The sequence below is a fragment of the Chrysochloris asiatica genome, unplaced genomic scaffold (genome assembly GCF_000296735.1).
Source record: "Chrysochloris asiatica unplaced genomic scaffold, ChrAsi1.0 scaffold00101, whole genome shotgun sequence".
Taxonomy (NCBI): domain Eukaryota; kingdom Metazoa; phylum Chordata; class Mammalia; order Afrosoricida; family Chrysochloridae; genus Chrysochloris; species Chrysochloris asiatica.
This window is the reverse complement of record NW_006408619.1, coordinates 11506195-11533055: the sequence shown is the minus strand read 5'-3', so window position 1 is coordinate 11533055 and position 26861 is coordinate 11506195. Positions and strand designations below refer to the sequence as shown.

Genomic DNA, 26861 nt, shown 5'->3' with positions numbered 1-26861 from the left:
ATGTGTGACTGCTATTTTAACAAACAGAGCGCAGCAGGGTACAGCAGAGAGGGCCATTCTAGGCTGTTGGGTGGTGCCGTTATTACAGTATTTTAGAGAGCGTCTCAGAATACCAGTTGGCCTGATATTAGTCCTTGCACCTTTTCAGTAGCTACTATTCTTAGTTGCTTTCCTGAATGAGGATAGTTGTGGATCTGATCTCTTCTTTTTTTGTCTTTACAGCTTTATTATCAAGTCCTAAATTTTGGAATGATTGTCTCCTCGGCACTAATGATTTGGAAGGGGCTAATGGTAATAACTGGAAGTGAAAGTCCAATTGTCGTGGTACTCAGGTAACAATGTTTTCTTTTCAAGGTATGCAGGTGCCTGCGTTAAGGGGCTTACTTGGGAGAGTAATTGAACTGTTGACGTATTTTCAGGGACTGGGACGTTGGGTCCTTAGAAACTGCTGTTTCTGAGAAGAGGGCCTAGAAGAAAATGAGTTACTACTACTAAATTCTAAGACATTCTCACTTGGTTAGCACTTCCCATTCAGAATTCCTAAGGGTTCATGGCCTTTCTATACGAGGTTAGATGTGAACTTTATTTTTGGCACTTGATGTATTTGAATCCCTTAAGAACGTGTTTCGTTGTTGTTTATTTTCCTGAAATTCTTCTGTCTTCTTACACTCTCCACTTTGGTCCACTAGGCCTGATATTTAGTGGTTTGTTGAATAGATTTTGTAGTATCTCCACATATTAAGTGTTTTTCTGCAGCATATTGCCAGTGTCAGTACAGAAGCATCACTAATTATTTCTGTTTCATGCTGACCTTTTAAAAATCCCTTCTAAAATCGACTTCAGGAATTTTGAAGATATTAATGCCATCTCTTAACATGACAAATATTGTTGATCTTTTTCTCTCAACCCTACTTCCTTCTTATACTCATATCTTAGTGATTTTAAAACTTAATTTAGTAACTCATTTGGATAATTACCACTTGGTTATTAAAGTCATCATTGTTCTGTTTTATTTGGGGCTTAATTTTGTAAACCATCTGAAATCCTTTCTGGAAATAATGGAGTATGAATATAAAATAAATTGAGTCACTAACATTATATAGATAACAGCATATTTCTTTTGAAAAAAAATGGACTATACATTTGTATTTCATTATTATATTATGATTCACTTCTAGTTCCAGTGAGCTGTTGGAGGCACTGGGTCTCCAGTAGACTCCTGTTTTCTTGTACCTGAGCTCTACCTTGTATTCATCAAGCACAGCTGTATCTCTAGAGAGCCAAAGAAAAATGCATGGGTTTTATTAGATGGAACACCTCTTAATGGAAGTGTAGAAATTTGGGTTTCTACCTTTTTCATTCTCTAACTACAGCCTTGAGCAAAACACACACTTAACTGAACCATGGATTCTTCATCTGTAACATGATAATAGACCTAGTTAATGAGAAAGGACCTTTCAAGTTCGAATAATTATGTGTCCCTAAGTTCCCAGTCTCGAAGTCAGTGGAGAGCATCAATTTATGAAGTGTTCAAACACTAATGGAAGGAGAAGCCACGCTAATTGGCACTCCAGGGAAAACACCTGAAAAGAGAATCCAGGGAAGCTTCTTCTGGAAATTCTACTAGGGTTATGGAAGGGTTAATTCCCTTCAGTGACGGTGTTTAAGGACAAGCTGATGACCTCATAACTGGGGCTCTTGGAGTGAACAGGGGATTAGAGTACTCAAAACCCTGCTGGCCTTGTAACTAGTTCATTTCTGCTACAGCTAGGAAATTGGTGTGAGTTGGGACTTCATGGTGGTGTTTCTACTAAGTTTCTTCATAGCTGGATTATTAAGAAATTTGGAAGACCACTATCTGGCCAAGTGATTGGAATATATCTGTATTTTTGCCCATTCCAAAGAGAGGTGACCCAACGAAATGTGGAAATCATCGGACAATCTCTTTGATATCTCAAGCGAGTCAAGTTTTGCTAAAGGTAATACAGAAATGGCTACTATCATACATTGTCAGAGAACTTCCAGAGGTTCAAGCCGGATTCAGAAGAGGCCGTGGAACGAGGGCTATCGTTGCTGACATCCGATGGATCTTGGCTGAAAGCAGAGGCTATCAGAAAGATGTTTACCTGTGCTTCGTTGACTACGCAAAGGCTTTCGATTGTGTGGATCATGATAAGCTATGGACAACATTGAGAAGTATGAGTATTCTGGAACACTGGATTGTGCTTATGAGGAATCTACATGTACCAAGAGGCAGTTGTTCGAACAGAACATGGGAATAGTGAATGGTTTAAAACGAAGAAAGGTGTGGGACAAGGTTATATTCTTTCACCATACTTATTCAACCTGTATGCTGAGCAAATCATCCAAGAAGCTGGGTTCTATGAAGAAACGCATGGCATTAGGATTGGAGGAAGACTCATTAACAATCTGCAATATGCAGATGATACAGCCTTGCTTGCTGAAAGTGAAGAGGACTTAAAACATTTACTGATGAAGATCAAAGAGCACAGCCTTCGGTATGGATTATATCTCAAAATGTAAAGAAAACAAAAATCCTCACCACTGGACCAATAAACAACATTCTTATCAACGGAGAAAAGATTGAAGCTGTCAAGGACTTCATTCTTCTTGGATCAACTATCAACACTCAGGGAAGCAGCAGTCAAGAAATCAAGCGACGTATTACATTAGGCAAATCTGCTGCACAAGACCTTTTTAAAGTGTTGAAGAGCAAAGATGTCAGCTTGAGGACTAAGGTGTGCCTGACCCAAGCCATGGTATTTTCAATAACCTCATATGCGTGTGAAAGCTGGACAGTGAATAAGGAAGACCGTAGAAGAATTGATGCTTTTGAGTTATGGTGTTGGAAGAAAATATTGAAAGTGCCATGGGCTGCCAGAAGAACCAACAGATCTGTGTTGGAAGAAGTGCAGTCAGAGTGACCCTTGGAGGCCAAGATGGCCAAACTTTGTCTCTCATACTTCGGACATATTGTCAGGAGGGAGCAGTTGCTGGAGAAAGGATATCATGTTTGGTAAGATGGAGGGTCAGAGAAAAAGAGGAAGACCCCCAGTGAGATGTATTGGCAAAGTGGTAGCATCAGTGGGCTCAACCGTGACAACAGTAGTGAGGTTGGCCCAAGATCGGGCAGTGTTTCATTCTTCTGTGCATAAGGTCGCTATGAGTCGGTACTGACTCAATGGCACCCAACAACAACAACAGCTTTTCTGATTGCCGATCTAGAATATTTGTAGCTAGGTTATTTATATTGCAAATTTGTTCTCATTGTCAATTTGGAATAAAAAGAATTAAGATCATGTTAGAGTAGGAACTGATCAAGACTTCAGCAAGTCACTAGAGAAGTGATTGGGTAGTTTTGTGTGACTTCAAAGAGTCTAATTTTTACCTGGAACCAATAGGCCTCAGGAGTCTCAAGTCAACCAAGAAGCCATTTTTAGACTTGGAATCTGCTTTTAGACCTGGAGGCTTTTGTGGATAAAGATAAATACTTTCATGATATTTATTTTATTATCTGAAATTTCAGGAAACATTCACAACTGGTTATATATTTTTCTTTCGTTCATAGGGCTGAAGTCAGTTTAAGAAAATATTAAAATGTTTTTTATATAGCAGCTTATAAGATTTATCATTATTGTATATTATTAAAAGTAAGTTTAAAAATAGAGTTTAATCAGGTAATAGAGTTTGTTTAGCTTTTTAAAAGTTTCCCCAGTTTATTTCTTGAATGGTCCTCTTACTAGAAACATTTATGTAATCTTGTCCCCTGCTCTGCTTTTAACTGCCATTTATATCTGAATTCCTAAATCTTTCTCTCTCACTCAACTCTTTTTCCTGAAGGCTAGACTTATTTTCACTCTACCCTGGATGTTGAATATTGTTGTTGTTAGGTGTCACCATAGCAACCCTGTGCATAAGAGAATGAAACACTGCCCAATCCTACACCATCTTCACAATGAGCAACACTTGACACTCTGCATAACAAAAATCTTTTCCCACAAACCTGGTTTTCCTCCTGTTTCTGTGGTGTTCATGGCCATCTGTTACAGACCTAGGGGTCATACATAGCTGTTGCAGATCTTGGTTCCCCATTGTTGTCTCCAGTTGGCCACTAGAGTGGCTAAGCCACCCTTGTAGTCTGCTGTTTTATAGTTATCCTCCATGCTTTACTTCAAGCCCTTGTCATTTCCTGCTTGGGCTGTGGGGGGTGCCCTTTTAAAAACTACATCTATCATGAGGGAAAAGGTCATGTAATTTCATTGTAGGTAATGTTGAAAATAAAAGTCATGTAACTGTCACCCATAATTGATAATGTATTTTCATCACTATTAACTTTAGTCTATTTTTTCATATATTATGTAATTAACAATAATTTTCTATAGATAGATAGCTATAGATATTCATATCTGTATGTATATGTGTGTGTGTGTGTGTGTGTGTGTGTGTGTGTGTTGTTCAGTGCCATTCAAGTCAGTTCCAACTCATAGTGACCCTGTATAAGGTTTCCCAGGAGCGACTGGTGAGTTTGAACTACCAACCTTGTGGTTGAGTGCTTATTCTATTATACTGCAGTGCCATACCAGGACTCCATTTATATATAGATAGATATATATACACATAGGTATATACGTATATATCATATAAAGAGTTAAGTTGTCACTAGGCTGCAATACAACTGTAAGCAGGGATTAGTACCACCATCATATTTATATTTAAGAAATAGCACATTAGAAGCTATATGTTATTGTTAAGTGCCGTCAAGTTGATTCCGACTCAGATGAAAAATCCATAGTGTATGTCCTCAGAGGTGAAAATCCATATTCCTAGTAATTTCCAAATTTTTCTACATGTTAGAACCACCTGGGAATCTTTACAAAATACTGGTACTTGCCTCCCACGCTGATGTACTGATTTCAGTCACTTGGAATAGGACCAGGATATTGGGATTTGTAAAAAGTTCTCCAGGTGATTCCAGTGTGCAGCAGACCTTGGGAACCACTGCTATATTCCTTTATTTAATGGGACCAGAGAATTCAAGCTAAAGTAGTCAGAACATTTTCATTTCTGTATTGAGTTTATTTTTTATATATCTATTTTCTCTTTTTAAATACATTATTACTGAAAACTAGAGCTTGAATTCTGAAAATACTTAAGGTCTATAAGGAGCTCTGGTAGCGTAGTGGTTATGAATTGGGCTGTGAACTGCAACGTCAGCAGTTTGAAACTACCAGCTGTTCTGAGGGAGAAAGATGAGGCTTTCTGCTCCCGTAAAGATTTACTGCCTCAGAAACCCTGTACAGGGTCGCTATGGGTTGGAACCGACTCGATGGCACTTAACAACAACATTTCTTCATTGAAAGGGAACATTAATTTGCACAAATATCTTAGAATACTTCTAGAACTTGGTGTAGGATAGAAGAGATAAGATATGAGAAGACATTCTGTAGAAGTTTCCCATCATTAATTTCCATGGCATTGAGGCTTTTTCCGGTTTCTGAAATTATTAGGCAAAAATCTCTGTTGAGGTCTTTCTTTTTCGTTTTTCTTTCTCTTTTAAATAAAACAAAACAAAGTTGGTAACATAAGTGTTATCTCTGTAGCTGACTCTTTGACTTGCTGAACTGTTTTCCATCGTAATGGATTGAGCCCATAAGGTCATCTTGGTCTGTCTCTTTATAAATGGCAGAAGATGATGCTGTATTTCTTATTTGAATATTTGAATATGTTTAGTGTTTTCAGATAAAGTGAGAATAAGGACAGTATCTTTAAAGTTCATTCTTTCCTTTTATATTCTGCTTGTCATTTGAAATTTTAAAAGGTTAAGGAATTAGTAACATTGCCCTTTTCAAGACTTAAATTTCTTTGAATAGTAATGCTTGAAATGAAACTAGTTAGTGAAAGCTAATAACTAAAAAAAATCTTTAGGAGAAATCAATCTTTAGGGGTCTAGGGAAAACATATTTTGAGAATTATGCAAATTTATGTTGATAGAGTTTTTAAGGTGTTGAGTATATTCAGTATTCTCATACTTCATAAGTGATACTGTTAATGGTTTAATTGAATGTGTAATTTTGAAAGAGGAATCCTGTTGTGCTATAGGATAAGCACTGGACTGCTAACCGTTGGCAGTTCAGACCTACCAGCTGCTCCTTGGAAACCCCTTAGGAACACGGTTGCTATGAGTCAGAATGGACTCGAAGGCAATTAACAGCAACAACGGTTTTGAAAGTCACTTTAATCTCAGACTTTTGTTTTCTAATTAGATTCTTCTTTTCTTTCCAGTGGCAGCATGGAACCTGCATTTCATAGAGGGGATCTTCTGTTCCTAACAAATCGAGTCGAAGATCCCATAAGAGTGGGAGAAATTGTTGTTTTTAGGATAGAAGGAAGAGAGATTCCTATAGTTCACCGTGTCTTGAAAATTCATGAAAAGTATGTGCAAGATATGTCTTTTTCATTTTTAATGATACTCTGTTTCAGTGTTAACAGTATTTAGTTTTGATAACCTAAAAATTGAGAAAGATGTGGAGCTCTTAGACCCTTCTTCCAATCCATTTTTATCAATGTTTGAAGATGTGTGAGCATTTGGAAAAATGTAGATAGTTATTTATTAACTGGGGGTTGTGGTGCCTCCTTACAATAAACACTGCACTACAAGCTACCAGTTCCATAGTTGGAGCTCGCCAACCATTCTACGGGAAAAAGAGGAAACGTACTAGTCCTGCAAAGATTTAAAAATCGTCAGAAACCCAATAGATTGCTATGAGTCGGAACCAACTTGATGGCACTTGACAATAACAACATTAATTAACTTAGTTTTTCCCCTGAATGTTTTTCCAGAAGTTTATCTTAGTTCCTTCTGCTTTCCAGCCAGGTAGCTAACCATGTATTAACTAAAAAAACTATAATGGAATGGGATAATTCTTACCTTCCAAAAAAAGACCCCAAAACCTCTAAGGCAATGTAGCAGACTTATGAAGTAAAATAAATTTATCAGCGTCTTCATATTGCAAAGAAAATTTTTGATATCTAGACTATGTAGTTAGTCTCTTATATTTTTTTAAAAATCAGAAAGGATATATATATATATATATATATATGTCTTTAGAATCACTTGGAGGGTGGGACATAACAGTGAGCAAATAATTTCACCTTTCTGGGCCTTAGTTTCTTACCTGGAATATAACAAGGTTGAGCAAGATGAATTGTAATGGCTCGTCTAGAAAGGAAAGAGTGATGTCCTGGGGACACCTGAGGTGGGAATCGAGAGTGAGGGTGAAGCGGGGAATGACTTGGGAGGAACCCTAAATGAGTATTTTCTTTATCTTAAAACCCACTGCCATGGAGGTGATCCCAATTCCTAGTGATCCAATATAGGATTTCCCAGATGGTCAATCTTTATAGGAGCAGACAGCCTCGTCTTTCTCCCGAGGTGCATCCTGCTGGGTTGAACCGACAACCTTGCAGTTAGCAGCCACAGCGTCACCAGGGCTCCTTAGTTTTACTCTAAAGTAGTTTATTTTCTCCATATGAAAAAGAGGGAAACTGTTAGCCATTGGTGTTTGAATATCTCTTTGCTATTAAGACCAGCACTAGACTGCTGCTTGGAAACCCTGGTGGTATATACCGTGAAGTCGGTTCAGACTCATAGCGACCCTGCATAGGGTTACCAAGGCTGTAAATCTTTACAGGAGCAGAAAGCCTCATCTTTTTCCCACAGAACGACTGGTAGTTTCAAACACTGACCATTAAGGCTATCAGCCTGACACTTAACCACTACGCTCCTTCTTTGGAAACTCTACAGGGTCATTATGAGTCAGAACTCCTTCGATAGCAGTAAGCCACAGCAACAGAAACTTTCTAATTTAAAAGAATATTTCTTCACTGATGAAATAAAGACCCTAATGTTTGTTTGTTTTTGCATTTTTTTCTGACTTTAATATATATTTTGAAAGATTGTAATTTTTATTTGTCCTTCTAAGGATTATTATCTGGGAAGGATAACTGTTCATTTTTTAGAAATTTGCTTTGGAATCGTAGTGACTAATTGAGTAGCGGTAATGTTCTTTAGATTCTCAAAGTGAATTTGTGATGTCATGTCCAAAATGGTACTACCCTGCCCCTGAATTTATTGTTGTTGTTGTTGTTAAGTGCCGTCAAGTCAATTCCAACCCATAGCGACCCTGTATGGGGCTTCCAAGGAGCAGGTGGTGAGCTTGAACCACCAACTTTGCAGTTCAAGCGGCTTTGCTGTCTGGTGCATTAACCCAGAGTGGCACTCCAGGACTCCCTGAATTTATTAGAGAGAATCAAATTAAGCCTGGGCACTGCTTTTCATAGAACCCAAGTTCTTTGTTCTACATAGGATCCTTTGACAATGTGTGAGATGCACAGAATTTTATTTCAGAACAGCTTACCTTGTTTCAAGGGAGGTACAGTGATAGATATATTAATTTTAGATTTCTTAAATTTTAAAAATAATTTTTAACACGATTCTAAAGATTTTAAGTTTATGCTACCTATAATCTCGGATTTCTAGTAATTTATTTTGGACTCTTAAGAAGCCCCAATTTAAACAGCCCTGTTTCAATAGCAGACCCTATTAATATTCAGAAGTTTCTCCTTTCCTTTTTCTTTTGCGGAAATTGTTACCTGGTTGGAATTATCATTTGGATTAATAGTATTAGTTACATTGTTCTTAAATATGGGGCCAAATAGCAACCAAAGTGGATTAAGTGTTGTAGTAAATCTATAACCCCTGAAGGTGTTCAGGCTGATTTTTGCACTGTTACTCATTTTTTCTGTCTCAGCCTCGTTTTGAGAAATAAAATCCAGAACTTTAAGAACAGAAGTTGTTGTGAAGTGCCATCGAGTCGATTCCGACCCATAGTGACTCTGTATAGGGTTTCCAAGGAGCAGCTGGTGAGCTTGAACCACCAACCTCGCAGTTCAAACGGCTTTACAGTCTGGTGCATTAACCCACAGCGCTACACCAGAACAGTAGGAGTTGTTCAACGGCCGCTTCTCTTTTTTGTCTCTTTTCTCCTTTCTTTCCTTATCTGCTTCTGATATACTGTGATTTTGGTGGTGTTAAGTACTGTCAAGTTGGTTCCTACTCATAGCGACCCTGTATAGATTTCCAAGAAGCAGCTGGTGGATTTGACCCGCTGATCTTTTGGATCAAACCGACCTTGTGGTCCAGTGCTTTATCCTGCTGTAACACACCAGGACTCACGTGACTTTATAAATGTGTAAATACCATAAAGCTTTTTTTTTTCCTCCATAGTTTGAATATCCATTTGTTAATATTTTTATTACATATATATCCTTACACATGATGCCATGTAGAACTGGAAAATACCCAAAGGCTGAAAGAAAACACAGTCATATGTAATCCTACCATGCAGATATAATGTTAAAAATTTGGGCAATTTCTCTTTCTGTTTGTAAACACACATATTTTTTTTTCCTATACAACACTGGAATCTATTCAATACTGTTTTGTAACATAATTATGTCATGAACATATGGAAATATTTATCTAGTATTGCCACATATGTGAAGAATCCTTGAACTAAAAGGCTTGCCAAGTACTGCTTACTATTTTGGTAATGGGCCCAGGAGTTGAAATCTGTCATTTTCTTTGTGCTTAGACCACTTCTTCTCCCCCTCCTAGCTGTTCCTCAGCTGAACCTAATTATGTGTACTGAACTATCTGACAAAACGGAAAGGACACGAACTCCAGAGTTTGTCTCTAATTCACTGCTGAGCTCAGGCAAAAACTCTCTTGTCAGTGTTTGAGGACCACGGCATATTGGTAGAAAATGGTTTGCTTTGATTTGTTTGTTTTTCATTTTTTGAAGCCTCACTACCTCCTGCATTGGAGTCCTGGTGTGGCACTGTGGGCTAATGCATCAGACTGAAAAGTCATTTGAACTGCAAGGTCGTTGGTTCAAGCTCACCAACTATTCCTTGGAAACCCTGTATAGGGTCGCTATGGGTCGGAATCGACTTGATGGCTCTTAACAACAACAGCAACCTTCTACATTTGTAATATTTGTTATAGTTACTATATTTTTAATAAGGAACAAAGTAAGAAATTACGCTGCATGATGACTATGAGGTATTTGGGCAAGATTGTCATGTATGTACTGTGAAAAGAGTAAGAAATCTATTAATGAGTCTTCCTCTCTCTGTATCTATTTTCTTATTTTACATTTTCTTTCAGAACAGATGACTTAGGAAGTAGCTAGGAGACAGTGAAGCCCTATTCTTCTTTTTTTTTTTTTAATAGGGAAGATTGCTTTGGAACATTTTCATTTGACTTAATTTTCTTGGATAGCACCTCATATTAGTTAGTTAATCTGCTGTTCTTAATTCTTTCATTATTTTCTACATATAAATTTTTTATCTTACCGTGTAGCTCAATCTATTAAGTATTTAGTAAGTTTAGCCTGCAGGAGGTATTATAGTTTGATGATATTGAATACTGGCATGAAGTAGTTCAACACAGAAATTTTACATTAGGGTGTTTTAGTCCTTAGCTTTGCTTTTCCCATGCCTAATAAACAGATACATTATTCTACGCCCATTTGTCTTTTGGAGTCTGTTTTTCCTTTTCCCGTATCTGTAAAGTGGTTATTTCTTCTCTCTGAACACTATACATCACAGTGTTATGATGGATGAATTAGATTCTAAGTACTTTGGGTTCCTTGGAGGTAGATAATAATACATGTCTGGTACCTGTGCTGGCAAAAGAAAAGTCCTGTATAAATGTGTCTCCAATCAGTACTTTGGGCCTATGAGGTATGAAGTGCTAAAGTAGGTCTTAATAGCAAGTCTAATAAGAGCTGGTTGCCACTAGAGAATATTTGTTCCATTGTGATAAATAGAGGAACGAGACCTGTGCTTTTCAAACACTACAGTGATCTGTCCCTGTTACATCTAAGAGGAGGGAAATTGGGTGTGTTTGTTTTGTTGGCCGATCAAGTTTGTGGGATTAACCCAAGCCATCCCTTTCCTTCCTCCCCTTCCCTTCCTTGGGGAGTTTCCCATCTCCCAGTTTTCTTTCCTCATATATGACTTTGCTTTTCTGTACCTGTGGGGTTGATGGTATTTTTATGGGTGAATTGACTCGTCCTTCCTGCTGTTCTAATGCTCACTCTTACAGCCAGCCCCTCTTAGCACCTGCCTTCTTTTACCCTCCAGGATTTTTCAGATATTCTTTCACGTACTTTGAGTTGTCAGCTACAGATTATTTTTCTCTGTATATATTTGCATTTTTTCTAACTGGAATCTCATTTTTAATGTGCTTGTTTGCACTTAACTGTCTTTGGTGTTTGCAACACCTCCCAATTTAGTTTTGTCTGCAGATTTACCGTCTAGTGAGCCATTTTCTGACTTGGAATCTAAATGGTTGTTAGTAGAAGGCTTAAAGCTAATTGTCTTTCTAATATAGCGGTCAACCCAAACTCCAATTAAGTTTAAACTAATCTTTGTCACCTCTAAAATGTTCTTTGCTTTCACTTAAACTTTAAAATAACTAGAAACCTCATGGTTCTTAGTAGATACTAGTAGTTATTTTGACAAGCAAGATGATGTTCCTCTAAACCCAAGCATATCTAAAGAATTGAGGATTTTATTTTTGCTAAACTTTTTTACATAATATGAAAGCAATACAGGTATTGGGGTGGCCCTGTAGGATAAGCTCTAGTCTGTGAACTACAAGATTGATTGTTTAAGCCCACCAGTTGCTCCATGGTAGAAAAATTAGCCTTTCTGCTTCTGCAAAGATTTACAGCTTTGGAAACCCTGTACAGGGTTGCTAATGATTTGGAACCAACTCAGTGGCACTTAACCACATAAAAACAATACATGTGTATTGGAGAAAAAAATGAAAAGATATGTTTAAGCTATAAAAAGTCACAGGCAATTACTACTGTAAAATAGACACATGAGTGAGATAGAAAGGCATATTGAGAAATATGATTACAGAAAGTTTGTAAGCCCGTCTTCAGCCTATAACTGATTAGAATACCTAAAAGGGGTTAGAACTTGCCCAGTAAAACAGGTTTCTTAGAGAGCCTTTGCAGTGTATAGGACCTTAGGTGGGATCCTGAGCCCCATCCAGAATCTTCTGAAGTGGATGGCACATTCCCACTTAAAAGAACATGCAGACCAGACCAGAGGGGCTAGAGGAACAGAAGGTACATCCGGAAAGAAAGACCAGCAGGGAAAAGCAAAAACAACAGTCTGGCTACTACAAGAACAAGCAAGCTGTTTGCTGGGGAGCCATCAAGGCAAGCAGTCACGTCCCTTCAGGACAAACCCAGTTCCAAGACTGACGCTGAAAAGGATCACATGAGCAGGCATGTAAGCTCATAGGTGACCACATTGGTGGTCTACATGTGAGTGGAAGTGGGGGAAAGTCAGCAATGAAGATAAGGGCCGAGTTCGACCACGTTCCATACACATCTGTCGACCTTGAGATGATGAGAGAAAGAAAAAGAAGAACTGCTTGCTCTGAAGTTTGGAGAAACTTAGGAACTCCTGAGCCCATGAACAATGACCAAGCCTTGGAGGACTAGAGCTGAGAGTGAAGCGTCCAGCTGTTACAAAGTGGGGGGAGACACACAAGAAAGCCCAAACTTGCAGGTAAACCCATTTGACCTAGCTTCAATGGCTTGATGACCAGAACTCGACTGTTTTTGTTGTTGTTAAGTGCTGTCGAGTCGATTCCGACCCATAGCGACCCTGTATAGGGTTTTCGAGGAGCAGCTAGCTGGTGAGCTTGAACTGCTGACCTTGCAGTTCAAACGGCTTTGCAGTCTGGCGCATTAACCCACAGCACCACATCAGAACTCGATTTGAGGACAATAAAAAAATTTGATAAAGGAAGCAAGTGTAAATTGCTATAGTGAGATGAACGTGACCTATATTTGTGGATGCACTAGCTCAAAATACCAACTGAGACGGAAGATGTCTTCATATCAGGGATCAAACCTATCCCCTCTGTATACAGGGTTGATAGGGACAGGCAACTTAGGCATTGGCTACCTAAAATGAGGAGGCTATAAGGACACGAAATGTCTGGCTTACAAGTTTTCAAGAGAGAGTTTAGTTTCAGAGTATGCTGAGGAAGGTAGAATCCCCACTGAATAGTTTACATCGTGTCTTGATGGGCCTGGTGAAAGGAGATGCGATAGAGCTCATTTGAATCAATAGTGAGTAATTGTTAATGCGATTGTCACATATATAAAGGTAGATGGTGAGTACCCAAAAGGAGGAAGTAGTTAATCTTGCATTCCAGGAATAGAGGACCCTAGGACCATCAAGAGAGAAGAACATGAGCAGAGTGAGGGACCCAAACCAGAGTAGCAGGGACACCAGAGATAGAAGCAGAGGTGATGACATGAAGAGATAGAGCAACTGAGAGCTCTAAACTCAAGGAAAGAGAAAGACTGTATGCTGGCACCCAGGAGGCTGGCTTGCAGAACGGATCCTTGTTTGTTTAAATGGTTATATATTCCTGCTTGTTTTTGTGTACATCAGAAAAACAACAATCGGAATAGAAGCAAATACTGTTAACCAATGATGCATGCATGATTGGAATCTTTGCAGTGAAACAAAATACAATAGGTTGAGTACAAAACCGATGTTCTCCCATGTAAACTATAAAAGTTTTTTTTAAACAGAAAGTCATAGGCAAACAACTGTTTATACACTGGTTTATATTATTTTAGATCTTGTTTAATAACTGTTTTGTGCTTTTTTTTTAATTTGGAGAATGTCTGACATTCACAAAAATAAAACAGTGTAATGCTTTGCTGTGTACCTTTCACTCAGCCCCAGTAGTTACCATGAAACCCGCTGGAGCCGGAACATGACAGAACTGCCTTGTGCTTCTGGGACTCCCGAGCTTTCTGCCTTTGACACTTTCCTGTCACTGTCTATTAGTGAAAGACACAGTAAAACCTGTTGTTGCTGAAACTCAGTGGGACTGCCGAGTTTGGCCTGCGACTCCCAGGTTTTCTGATCTCCGTGAGTGAAAAATACAGTGAAACCTGTTGAGTCTGAACTCAATGAAACTGCCTTGTTTAACTGGCTCTCCCAGGTTTCCTGCCTCTGACAGGGTACAGCTTTACCACTTTTCTGCTCTTTGTTAGAGCGGAAAACATCTGCACTTTCCTTCCTGAATTCATCTATGGTCATTCTGCCCTGGCCACACTCCTGCTTCCTTCTCCTCTGTTTTGAATCTAATCCTAGACATCACATTTCATCTGTAAATATTTTCATAAATACCTTTAAAACGTAATCAGAGGAACCTGAGACTGTGGTCCTCAGCCACCCTTCAGATCTAAAACCAAACTCACCCTCATGGGTCAGTTTTCAGCCAAGCAGTAGATGAGTATATCAGGGAGACAACAGCACTAGTGAGGTCTGCTTACCATGGAATGAGCAGCCATTCAAGATCACAAGGCAGCATTTACCTAAGGACAAAGTTCAGAGGGCTTGGGGAGGAGGGTGGAATGGAAATGAGCAGCATACAGAGGAAGCGCGACAGCTGATGTTTCATAGCGGGGATTACATCATTGAGCTGAAGCCAAGTGTAGGATTTGCTGAATGTAAAACGGATGCTCTTGTCTGTAACCTGTCATTCAATTGACAATCAAATGGTTTTAAAAATTAATCACAGATTTTTTTAATATACCAATTAACATAGTTACGCTTTAAAAAAAAAAACCAGTGATTTCTTTGTGTCATTAAATATCCAATATTGATCATTGTTTTTAACAGTTTGAATCCAGGTCAAAATAAGGACATTAGATACATTTGGTTGCTATGGCTTGAAAGTCTCTTGTTTAATCTCTAGATTCCTTCAGTTTTCTTTTTTCCTTGCAATTTATTGTTGAAGAGACTGGGCAATTCTGTAGTTTCCCACAGTCTACTCTGCCAATTATATCCTGTGGGGTAGTGTAACATGTGCCTGTGCTCTCTGTATTTCCAGAAAATTCATAGTTTGTCTATATTTTAATGCAAAAAAATATATACTGTTCATGCTGTTTGTGAAATTTGCATGATGAGTTTCCCCAGGTGGTACTAACAATTTGCACTCGTCTACTAACCTTGCGTAGTGGTTACAAATCGGGCTGCGAACCTCAGGGTCAGCAGTTCGAAACTACTAGCTGTTCCGCGGGAGAAAGATGAGGCTTTCTGCTCCCATAAAGATTTACAGCCTCGGAAACTCTGAGTCAGAACCGACTCCATGGCACATAACAACAGGAACTAACCTAAAGGTTGGCAGTTCAGACCCACCCGGTGGCACCACAGAAGAAAGGCCTTGCAAGTCTGGGTCTGTATGGAGTGCAGCTAAGAAAACTGTGAAGCAGTTTGATTCTGTAATATACATAGGGTCGCCATGAGTCAGAACTGACTTCATAACAGAAGGTTTGGTTTGGTCTTGGTATGATGAATATCTTTCAATGTCATTTCTTTTTAGGCATAACCATGCTAATTGTGGTTATGTTTTTTTTTTTAAGTGGTTATGTTTTATTGGTATTTATGCGAACATTTACTGATGACATATGATGTATAGAATTTGTTTAAAATAGAGAGGAAAGAAGTATGGATGGAACAGAAGTAACCATACATTCATAAATGTTGGGATAGGATGATAGGTATGTGAGAACTCATTATATACTGCTCTACTTTGGTGAATGTTATAAATTCTTTATTTTAAAAACATTCTTTTTAAATGCTTGCATAGTACGAGAAGGTTTCACAAAGTTCGTGGAAAAATGGAATTAAAAGATAATGGAAGAGTGAAGCATCCAGCTGGTATGAAGTGAGGGGAAACACACAAGAACGCCCAAACTTGCAGATAGTACTCATCTGACCTAGCCTCGATGGCTAGATAATCAGAACTCGACTAGAGAAAGATTTTTTTAAAAATTCTTTTGATGAAGGCACAAGTGTAAATTGCTACAATTTGATGAACTTGACTTATACTTATGGATGTAGTAGCTCGCTCAAGGTTCCAACTAAGAGGAAAAGAGTCTTCATATCAAGTATCAATCCTGTCCTCTCTGTATACAGAGTAGATAGGAACTAGCAACTAAGACATTAGCTACTTAAAATGATGGGACAATAGAGGCAGAAGTGACTGGCTTACAAGTTCTCAAGAGGGAGTTTAGTATAAGAGTGTTCGGGAGAAGATAGAATCCCCACTGAATAATTTCCATCTTGTCTAGATGAGTCTGGTGAAAGGAAATGGGTATGGGATTCTTGTGATTCAGCAGTGAGTAATTTTTATCATGACTAATTGCTACTGTCACAACTGTAAAGGTAGAAGTTTTGTAACAAAAATGGGGGAGTAGTTAATCTTACAGTCCAGAAACAGAGGACCCTAGGACCATCAAGGGAGAAGAGCACAGGAGGAATGTGGGACCCTATCCAGAGAAGCAGTGACACCAGAGATGGAGGCAGAGATGAGGACATGGAGAGAGGGAGCAGCTGAGGACTCTAGACTCATGGAAGGAGAGGGACTGGGTACTGGAAGCCAGGAAGCAGGCTTGCAGAATGTGCCCTTTGGTTGTTTAAATTATTATATATTCCTGAATGTGTTTGTGTACACGATGATCTAAAGCTGATGTTCTCCCAGGTAAACTATCACTCAGTTCACAATAAAAACTTCAAAAAAAAAAAAAAAACCAAAAAGTAGTGGAATTTTTCCATGAACTTTTTGAAGCCCCCTTGTATTTTGACTTCTCATTGTTGGGCTTTTAATTTGTTTAGTCTTTCCCTATTGTAATCAACATAGCTAGGAACATCAGTTGAGTAAATTAATTATTTGGAGATTAGGAATGGGTGATAAAATACCACAGTAACTTTTGGTTGACAACAAATTTTGTGCTTTCAAACAGCATGAAGGTTTTTGATTAGTTGGGTTTCCCTTACTCTTTTAAGGCAAAATGGACACATCAAGTTTTTGACCAAAGGAGATAATAATGCAGTTGATGACCGAGGCCTGTATAAACAAGGACAACATTGGCTAGAGAAAAAAGACGTTGTGGGAAGAGCAAGGGGGTAAGTATAGAAGGAAACCATTCTTGAGCTTTTTCTAATGTCACTTAAAACATAGCCTGGTCGACTGTAATTGTCTCGTCAGATGTATTCCTCATAGTGCTTTGGTTTCAGTGCTGCCAAATCTCCATTGTATTCTTGGACTAAGTGTGCTTTTAAAAAAATATATCAAAAACCTCAGTTATCCGAATCCTGAGAGGCGGAATTGAGATGCACGCAAATCCTAGAATATGCATGGTGAGATGATGAATTGCATATGGCAGTTTTAACCATTCATTTGTTTATTCAGTTCAGTAAAGAAACTGCTGGACGCTTTACATGTTGTGCTCTTCTTTCGATATTGTAAGTCATCCTGCTTTGCGAAACTTAGTACTTCTTAAAGTTTTACTGCGTGAACCCCTTAAAATGTTCATACATGTATCGTGTTCATTTATTCCTAGTCTTAAAATTGATGAGGTCAAATGAAATGTAAAAATTATAGTAAGCCTGTATATTTCAGATTTTGTCAGGAGAACAGATCAGTGGAGGACAGGAATTGCCTAAGTGTTTTTAATAGTACTAACAACTCACAGTTACTAGGGCTCACTGTTTGCCAGAAGCTGTCATTCTAAGTGCTTTACAAGTATTACTTCATTTTAACCTCGGAGCACCCTAATGTTCGCATTTCACAGATGAGGAAACGTAGGTGAGCTGGGTTACTTATCTAAGGTCACATTGCTAATAAACGGCTGTATGACTTCAGAGTGTCCCCTCTCAACCATCACAGTAAAAGTACTGGCCTAGCATTTCTGGAATAGGTAACTGTTGGTTTTCACTATTTAGATGCCACATGGCACTCTTAGGACTGTCCGCACATCTGCACCTCCTGGCCTAGAACAGACAGCTTGGATACAGAGGTAATACACTAGGGAACAGGCCACCACACTGATCACTCTGCTCCTGTAGAGAAGCAAGTGTGAGTTACTAAGTCAAAGCTGCCTCCATCCCAACATGAAAGCTGCTTACTTGGGGGCCCTCGAGATCAGACCAGAGCAAACAGCACTGTGTTACGTCTCCCCTGCAGAGCTGGGGGGTTTTGGTGCGTGTTTCCAGTTCTGGAGACTATCTGTTGCCATCCTGGAGCAAAACATACTTATATAATCCAAATGAAGTCATCAGTGCCTCAGGTCCCAGGATGTTGCTCAGGTGGTTCTACAAACTCATCAACCTCTTTGAGTCATTTTGTTTTTTGTTTATCTGTACAGATTTAGGTAGAAACATAAGAAAGTACAAACCATCACAAGATAAAGACACTTCTCTCCTCCCTTCCATAAATAGTCACACCTACTCCCCACTTAACTGACTACCTCATTATCCACATTTCACATTTACAACCATCGTATAAAAGCCACTACGTGACTGTTGTACCCATTCACATCAGTAATGAATGCTGAGGTGAGAGTAATACTCGCTGTGATGTTGTTTGTTGTTAAATACTGTTGAATTAGTTCTGACCCATAGCGACCCTGTATAGGGTTTCCGAGGAATGACTGGTGAGTATCAACTGACAACCCTGCCGTTCAAACCAATCTTGCAGTCCAGCCAATAAACACACACACAGTGCCACACCAGGACTCCCATGAGTCTTGTGGTTTGACAGTTGTGTAATGATGTGATTTGACAGTTAGATATTGATGAAGTCATCTTCCATTCTGTGATCTGATGTGGTCATCCTCCATTTTTGCGTATGACCATGCCAGTAATCGAGGAGTGGTTGTACTGCTCACTTTTTTTTGTCATATATTCCTTTAATCTTTATTTATATACACAGAGAAAGAAGCAGATATTAATACACAAATATACATACGTATATAAATAGATTTTGTATATGAAGAGAGCTGGTATTTGACCATCCTGGTCAGTGTAGCTCCTGGCCTCTGCACAGTCATTTCTATATGGTGAATTCCTAGAAGTGTAATTGCTGCAGAAGGTATATGCTGCACATTATAAGGCTTTTGATAAACTTTGTCATACTGTTTTATTTCTATTCTTGCCAGCATAGCGGGGGGGGGGGGGGGGGGGGGGGGGGGGAGGCCATTATTGGGGTTTTCGCTCCTAAGTGTTGAATACTGGTGTCTCTGCTGACTCTGGCTCCTTGGCTGGGTAAAGATGCATTGTCATGCAAAACGTCAGAGGAGGTGTTCTCTTGCTCAAGTAACTTGTCTTCCTCATGAATTTCTGAAAAATCCCAAATTGTTACAATGCCATTTAAAAAATCGCAGCAGTGAAAATATAGGCCTTTTGTGGCTTTAATAATAATAATAATAAAAACCTAGTTCGCTGAGTTTAGTAACTTTCCATTAAATATAAAGCACCTGGGACCTGAAGAGTAGGCACATAGAATCTTAACTTCCCAAATTCCCTTTCTATTGACTAGATCAGTTACCTTGAAACATGTTGGGACAGATCACCTTGTGGAAATTGGGTTTGCAAGGCATTAAAGCTCAGGTTTTGAAGTCAGGCTGTACTCAAGCCTTGAGGACAGTCACAGGCAAGTCTGTGACTATGATACAAATGTCCTGATGCATTTTTAAAACTGTGTTTTCCAACAGCTGCACACTAAAACAATTCACATTGAAACCCTAAATTAAAACAATTTTTTTTTCACCCTCTGTATTCCTAAAGTGCTTGTGAGAATAGTTTTGAAACAGTTTGAGGCCTTGTTCATCACCATCTTCAGAGCAAAGTTATAGAAATTTCAGACAATTGGGGGGGGGGGGGATTTTTTCCCAAGTTTTTTATTGAGCTAGTTCACATATATTGAGATGCAGTTTGCCATTTTAAAGTTTATAATATCATGGATTCTAGTATATTCATAAGGTTGTGCAACCATCACCACTAATTCAAGAACACATTCATCTCCTTGATTCCCCTCCCCAGTGTCCCTCCCACTCCAGCCCTAGGCAACTATTAATCTGTTTTTTTTGTCTTTATGTTGTTATTGTTAGGTGACCCCATGTGACAAAGTAGAATTGCCTGGTAGGGTTTTGGGCGCTCCTCTGTACAAAAGCAGATACGCAGGTCTTTTTGCCATAAAGCTGCTGTGTGGGTTCGAACTGCCAACTTTTTGGTTAACAGTTGAGCACTTAACCATTTCACCACCAAGACACATTTCTGTGTGTCTGGATTTGCTTGTTTGAATGCTTCATATAATGGACTCATATAACATGTAGCCTTATGTGTGTGGTTTCTTTCATTTAGCATAATTTTCCAAGGTTCATCCACATTGTAGTATATAATAAAAAATCATTTTGGAAAATGAAAATTATGCTGAACCAATAAAGCGTTTAATAGAGATGTTTCTCTCTAAATCCAGGAAGGTGTTAAATCCAGAAAATCGATAAAGGAAGGTAGAGAACATCTAGCAAAAGATCAGGAACAAAGAGATACTGACCACCATGTAGGAAAGAATCAAAATATAAGGAAGCAGTGTCGTGAACCCTCTGTACACTGAAGTTCATTGTACAGATAAGGCTTTTTTTTAAAACTTACTTTCATGTAACTTGAAACAGGTTATTCTGGGATTAAAAACAAAATAATCCTGTTTTGGTCATTGCATATTCTCATATTAAGTTGACTACTGGAAGGGTCCATACTTCCCAGATATAGACCCCCTTTTACATCTGTCAGAATTGTGCTGGGGTCTCCTCTTAAATTTTATGGCTGTCTTTTTCCTTTTCTTTTGGCCTGTTGCTTAATGATCCCTATTCAGACATCAGCAGATAAGACCTTCTTTCGGAGCCTGTTTCCTCAGCAGTTATGATAATCCCAACCACCAATTCCCAGGAAGTTGTATTTCACCGCAGTCTGCTTTCTAGATGCCAACTTGGCACAAGTTGGTGTTGGAGTTGACTTTGTGGATAGCATTTATTTTACTGATTTACACCTTGGTCTGCTTATTAGCAAGTTCTGCTTTAGCATGGGTTTCTCTGAGCCAAGTAGGAGCAAAGTGCCCCCGAGAGGAACTGACGAGGACTGATGCCAGCCGTGCCGTGCACTTGATTACCAACTGCTGTGTGCTGTCTCTGTCCATGAGAGAAAAGGATTTGTTTGACTTGGACTTCTTATAGCATTAAGCTTCGCTTAGATTGTTACTAAAGATCAAGTAGCTTTCATTTCACTTCAAGTGGGCAGGAAAAGTCAACGTTTAAAAAAAATAGTTTCCATAGATAGCTCAGAAATAGCCTGTGTCCTCGCTGGCAGCCAGAGCTTAGGGTACTTTGGGCGTTGCTGTTACTGCAGAGACGACAAAGCAAGTCTCCATCCATGAGAATGACTGCTAGGGATTATCATCCAAAACCATATTGTTTTTTGTTTTATTGAATAGAAATCACAGGTGCTTTTTTTTTTAATTCCACAGATGCTTTTATAGCTTTTACTCTGCACTTTATTGTAGGGTATTTGTCAGACAAAAATCTTTCGTGTTCTTAAATAATGATGCTTTACCTTCTCTGGAAGTGATTGCCTTACGGGGGTATTGGAAATGAGGCAAAATAAAGCACAGAGCTGTTGTATTAAGAAGAGAAAAATTTGCTTAGATGAAAGGTACCAAAAACAAAATGTCTGTTTTTCAAGTTTGCTGAAGTCTTGGATGGTGGCAGTGCAGTGTGGGCTGTATTACTGTCTGTGCCCCTTTGGCATGATGCCGGGGTTGTGGATGCCCTGAGTCAAGGTATCAGGTTAGTTATAAAGTCTGCAAAGATCAGTCTCCGCTTCGCCCAACCGCCCTTGCTAGGACAGGCCTAATAGAGTACCACCAATCTGGTTTTTACATTTTTTCCTTAATAATCTTCTATTCATTGAGTGTCTACTTTTTCAGGAGCTCAGCCAGGCCCCTGTAGTGCATCATCTCCTGGAGATGTCCATGGCAGTGAGGAGGGGTTCCCGTTTTAGGCAGTTTGTCAACCTTAGCCTGAGCCCCCGTCTTCTCACCCAGCAGGCCTTGTCCTATCACCTGTTAGAATTCTGTCTAACTCTGCCTGGCATCAGTGGCTTGCTAGACTAGCTGGTCCTCCCTGGGAAGAGTCCCTGAGGAACTGAAGATGAACAGCAGACTGTTTAGGCTTCAGTTTCCCTGTCTGTACAGTGTCCTGGGTCTCAGTTTCTCCATCCATTCAGCCAGGGGTTAGACCACATACAGGTCTCAATGCTGTGAAATGAACAAAGGCCAGTTGGGGACAGGTGATCCCAGGTGCATTGCATTTGTAGGTCCCAAGGTCTGGCCTGTAGGGATGACACTAAGCAGCTTCCATCTCCCCCATGCACTAGCCTGGTGTGAATCACCCAGGCCACTAAGTCCAGCAGTACAAGAGAAGGAAAAGAAGTTGTACCTTTGCTAACCACCTTTTCCTCCCACTCTGGTAGCACAGTGGATTACAAGCTGAGCTGCTTGTGGTCAGCAGGTCAAATCTACCAGCCACTCCACAGGAGAAAGATGAGGCTTTCCACTCCGTAAAGATTTACAGCCTCGGGAACCCTATACAGGGTCACTGTGAGTCGGAACCAACTTCACAGCACATAAGCTCCACCAGTTTTCTTTCCTCCCCCTGAATTCTTAGAATGTTGGGAAGTCTTTGCATTGAGGGTAGGGTTAAGGCTTTAGGAGAAAATGAGATCCCCAAGAGAAAGAGAAAAGAAAGAGGTATGTGGTCTTGAAGAGATAGTTGTTGTTAGGTGCCATCGAGTCGTTACTGACTCGTAGCGATGCTGCCTGGTCCTGGGCCAACCTCAACAATTGTTGCCATACTTGAGCCCATTGATGCTGCCACTTTGCCAGTTCATCTCTCTGAAAGAGATAGTACGCTCAAGATTAACATTGTTTTTGCCCTTGTAATTTATAGTCGTAAGGAGCTCTGGTAGCATAGTGGTTACAAGTTGGCCTGCTAACCTCAAGGTCAGCACTTCAAAATTACCAGCCATTTCACAAGAGAAAGATGAGGATCTCTACTCCCATAAAGATTTACAGCCTCGGAAACCCTATACAGGGTTGCTGTGAGTCAGAACTGACTCTGCAGTATACCACCACCAAGGAAGACAAAGTCTAAGCAGCTAATTGTATCGCAAATTAATTTAAATTGTGGTAAAAGCGTCAAAGGAACCCTAAAGGTTAAAGGTGCTATGAGATTGTTTAAGAGGAGCTCTGTCTTCGTTTGGCGAGATAGACTTTAGGGGCAAGAGGGAAAGAGCCAGGGATCAAAAACAAAATAGGTTTTAAAGAAACAGCTTTGTACTGTGCTATAAAAAGCAAGGAGAATGGGATTTCAAGATAAAGGATGTGGGTGGTAGAGATGAATAGGAAGATATGGACTAAGACTGGTCTGTTACATATGGTGATTAAAAATTCTAGAAAAAGTTTCAGGATTAAGACAGCCAAAACCATATGACAAGTAGTGTGTGTGTGTGGCAGGGTGGTGAAATGTTAAGTACCATAATAGAGTTCTTTCCATCACTTTTAAAAAACTTAACGTGAAGTACCTTGCAATGTTCTGGCTGTGTTTGTCATGTTACAGTTTCCTGAAGGTTATGACAACATACCCAGCTCCTAACGCGGTATCAGCCTGTCTGTAGCATTATTCACCAATCAGAGGTCTCACACCTCAAATCCAGTACTGGTTCTACCACACAGAAGCTGTTTACCTTAGGCATAATCATCTGCTTCCTCGTCTATAAAATGGTGATAATTCCTAATTTCCCTGTCACATGGTCTGTTGAAAAGATCAGACATGGCATTGTAGTCACGTGCATTTTGTGGAATGGGAAGTGATGTGATTGGCTGTTGTTTCACCATGTCCAGCCAGTCCCTGAGTTGCACACATCTGACGTATGTACAGCCCAGGATTATGAAGCAACCCCATAAATCCAGTTGTATTAAAGATTCCAGGTGCATACAGTGGTTCATGATAAACAAATGGGCACTGCTTTGCAGCACGTATCAAAATGTTATTTTTATTATTATTATTGTTGTATGTTAAAGATGTCTTAATATAACAAATGTTTCTTTAGTTTTTCTTTATTCATTAAAAGGTACACTGTATACTAAGACAAATATTTGATTGATGTTAAATACAAAAGGTACCTAACTGTTCTGACTTCTATACAACTTCAACTTAAAAACAGATGTAGTAACAGAGTTCATTCGTAATCCAGGCACTTCCTGTTATAGGCTTTATGGAAGTTTGTACGTAAGTCCGGGGTTCGGAACCTGGGACTACCTGTATACAAATGTATACATAGTTGGATATTGTCCAAACAGGAGCTGTGTAGTACATGACTGTATACACCAGTGGACTTTGTGAACTGAAAAGTGGTGTTAGTAAATGATAGTGTCTGTTTTACTTAGAAAGTTCTGTGATCTCTTTGTTTTGTTCCAGATTTGTTCCTTACATTGGAATTGTGACAATCCTTATGAATGACTATCCTAAATTTAAGGTACTATGTGTTTCATTAAAAAATGGGTCTTTTGCTTAATTTTAGAAACCAGTCAAGAGATTATAGTTAAAAGATGAACAAATCATTAGTGGTTTAATACAGTCTCTTGGTCCATAGGGCCAGTTTCTTAATTCTTAGGGCTTATGAGCTGTGAAGAGCTACTCTGACTTGTGATTCTGTTTATTTTCTAGTATGCAGTCCTCTTTTTACTGGGTTTATTTGTACTGGTCCATCGTGAGTAAGAAGTCTGCCTTGCCGTTCCTGGGAAGATGCCGTACTTCTTATTATTGGACTGTTTGGAATAGATACTGGTCTGTGATTGGTGGGATGAAGAACACACATGCTGACGCTTCTTGGTAGCACTGGTTTGCATTCGTTTATGTTTCCACGCCAAAGTGTGTGTGGGCGGGTACATGTGCACCTCAGAGTGCACTCGAGGGGACTTTCAGTCACAAAATTTCATATGTTGTCATTGTCACACTTTCACATTTTTGTACATCAGTGAATTTTTTATATTAAAAAGTTAAGCCAAAGCCCCCAGTGTTTGTATTTTGAAGCCAGGGCTTCACTTCTAAAGTGCCTCCAGAGTTCTGTGATGAGAATGCAGCTTTGCATTTTCATGGGAAGTCGCCATTCCCCCATGTAGTGGAATGGTCTGTACTGAGGTGGCCGTAAGTCTTAACTTTTCACAATTTTGAATAAAAGACTTTGCACATTGAACCCCTTATCCCTGACTTGTGTTTGTCGGGAAAGCTTCTGAAATTTGCCTTTCTGTGCTGGTTCCTAGCACCCCTTGGGGCGGGAGGGAGGCTATACCGGGCTTTGGTGTGAACAATCCTTCAGGTAAGAAGGTTGCCTTAATACTAACAAATCTTGTTTTGTTTGTTTCATTTTTTGTTTTCGTGAAGCAAAAGTAGCCATTGATGTTCACAGGAAACCTCTTAGTCATAAAATTGATTCTTCACCAGGCTGTGACTCAGATGTTGCTGAAAGGTTCAGAAATCTCACTTTGCTGTAACCGCTCAGAGCTTTTTCTATGAGACATCCTCAGCCTTTTCTGCATGATGGCAGTGAGGATTAGCGTCTGGAGGAGGCATGATGAGGTTCTAGAGGGCGAAGCATTCCACTTGTTTTCTTTAAACGAATGTTCCTTAAGCCCTCTCCCTTAATTGCTTGCCTTTGCTTCTCCCTAATACAGACCTAAAGGGAAAAGGCAAAGCAGACAGTAGCAAACGCACAGCCCATCTTTCTTTGTTTGGTGGTGGTTTTAGGGTTGTGGCAGTTAGGGAGTGCAGGACCAGCGGCTGTATTTTAAGCACAGAAAAGCCTTCATTCTATCTCTTACTGTATTGATATGACATCCCAAAGTAAACAAGTGGCTCACAGTTGGGGTAAATAAAACCGTTTTTATTATTTGTTCTGGCGGGATGCTGTGGGTTAACGCACTGGACTGCAGAGTCTATTTGAACTGCAATGTTGGTGGTTCAAGCTCACCAGCTGCTCCTCGAAAACCCTATACAGGGTCGCTCTGGGTAGGAACCGACTCAGCGGCGCTGAACAGCAACAATTATTTGTTCAACTGAGATGGAAATCCGTCGATCCTAATGGGATGAGAATATGGAGCATTTCATCTTCTGAGGGGCCCCACCCTTGTCAAGAGCAGTGCCGTCCTAAATCCCTAGTGGGATTTAGCCTTCAGCCTTCGATTATGGGATCTTTAGAGTCTCCACAGACTACGAAGCTTGGGAAATCACTGCTAATAAATGTTTCTCTGAACCTGTCCTTGAGATTTTTATTTTCTTATTAGTCAATGAGAGTGCTGGAGTAGCCTCTGTGTGAAACAGAAAATTGCTAATCATTGCATTTTTTTTCCCCTCCCAATCACCTGCAAAGGATAGAGTTAACTGCACACCAAATCAATGAATTGACTGTTTTTGTACCAACCTTCCTAAGAGGACTCTGGGAGAGAAATAGTGTGTTGGCCAGGGTTGGGAACTCAGGTTCTTTTGTGATATCTGGTTTGCTAGGGAGATCCTTACCAGGCATGGGGAAGCAGGGTGGCATTATCTTCCTCACGTGCATATTTGCACACCTTGTTTTGTGTAATTTTTGTTGTTGTTCTCTTTTGCTGGACACTCTTTTAGTAAGCAGCAGCTAATTTCCCTGAAGAATTCATCAAATAATTTTGAAAGATTTGAATTGCTCGGTTAGCTAAAATTAAAAAGGATTATTTGTAGGAATTTTTGATATCTTCTCATTGAGGGCTGAAATAGAAGACTTTAAAACTCAGA

The 26861-nt window shown here is 39.5% G+C and overlaps 1 protein-coding gene across 4 annotated transcripts in view; it reads left to right on the top strand.

Moving 5' to 3' along the window:
• SEC11A (SEC11 homolog A (S. cerevisiae)) overlaps window positions 1-25297 on the top strand; it is a 49520-nt gene extending 24223 nt beyond the window's left edge. Inside the window, exons 1-6 of one of the 4 annotated variants that reach the window (XM_006867155.1) lie at window positions 226-332; window positions 6304-6453; window positions 16987-17106; window positions 17603-17640; window positions 24513-24570; window positions 24762-25297. In XM_006867155.1, coding sequence (XP_006867217.1) covers window positions 250-332; window positions 6304-6453; window positions 16987-17106; window positions 17603-17640; window positions 24513-24538 — 417 coding nt within the window. In that variant the 5' untranslated portion in view covers window positions 226-249 and the 3' untranslated portion in view covers window positions 24539-24570; window positions 24762-25297. Of the gene's footprint in view, window positions 1-222; window positions 333-6303; window positions 6454-16986; window positions 17107-17602; window positions 17641-24512; window positions 24571-24761 lie in introns of those variants that run through there. The other 3 variants (XM_006867154.1, XM_006867157.1, XM_006867156.1) reach the window with 3 other exon arrangements.
• Window positions 25298-26861: the final 1564 nt, after the last annotated feature.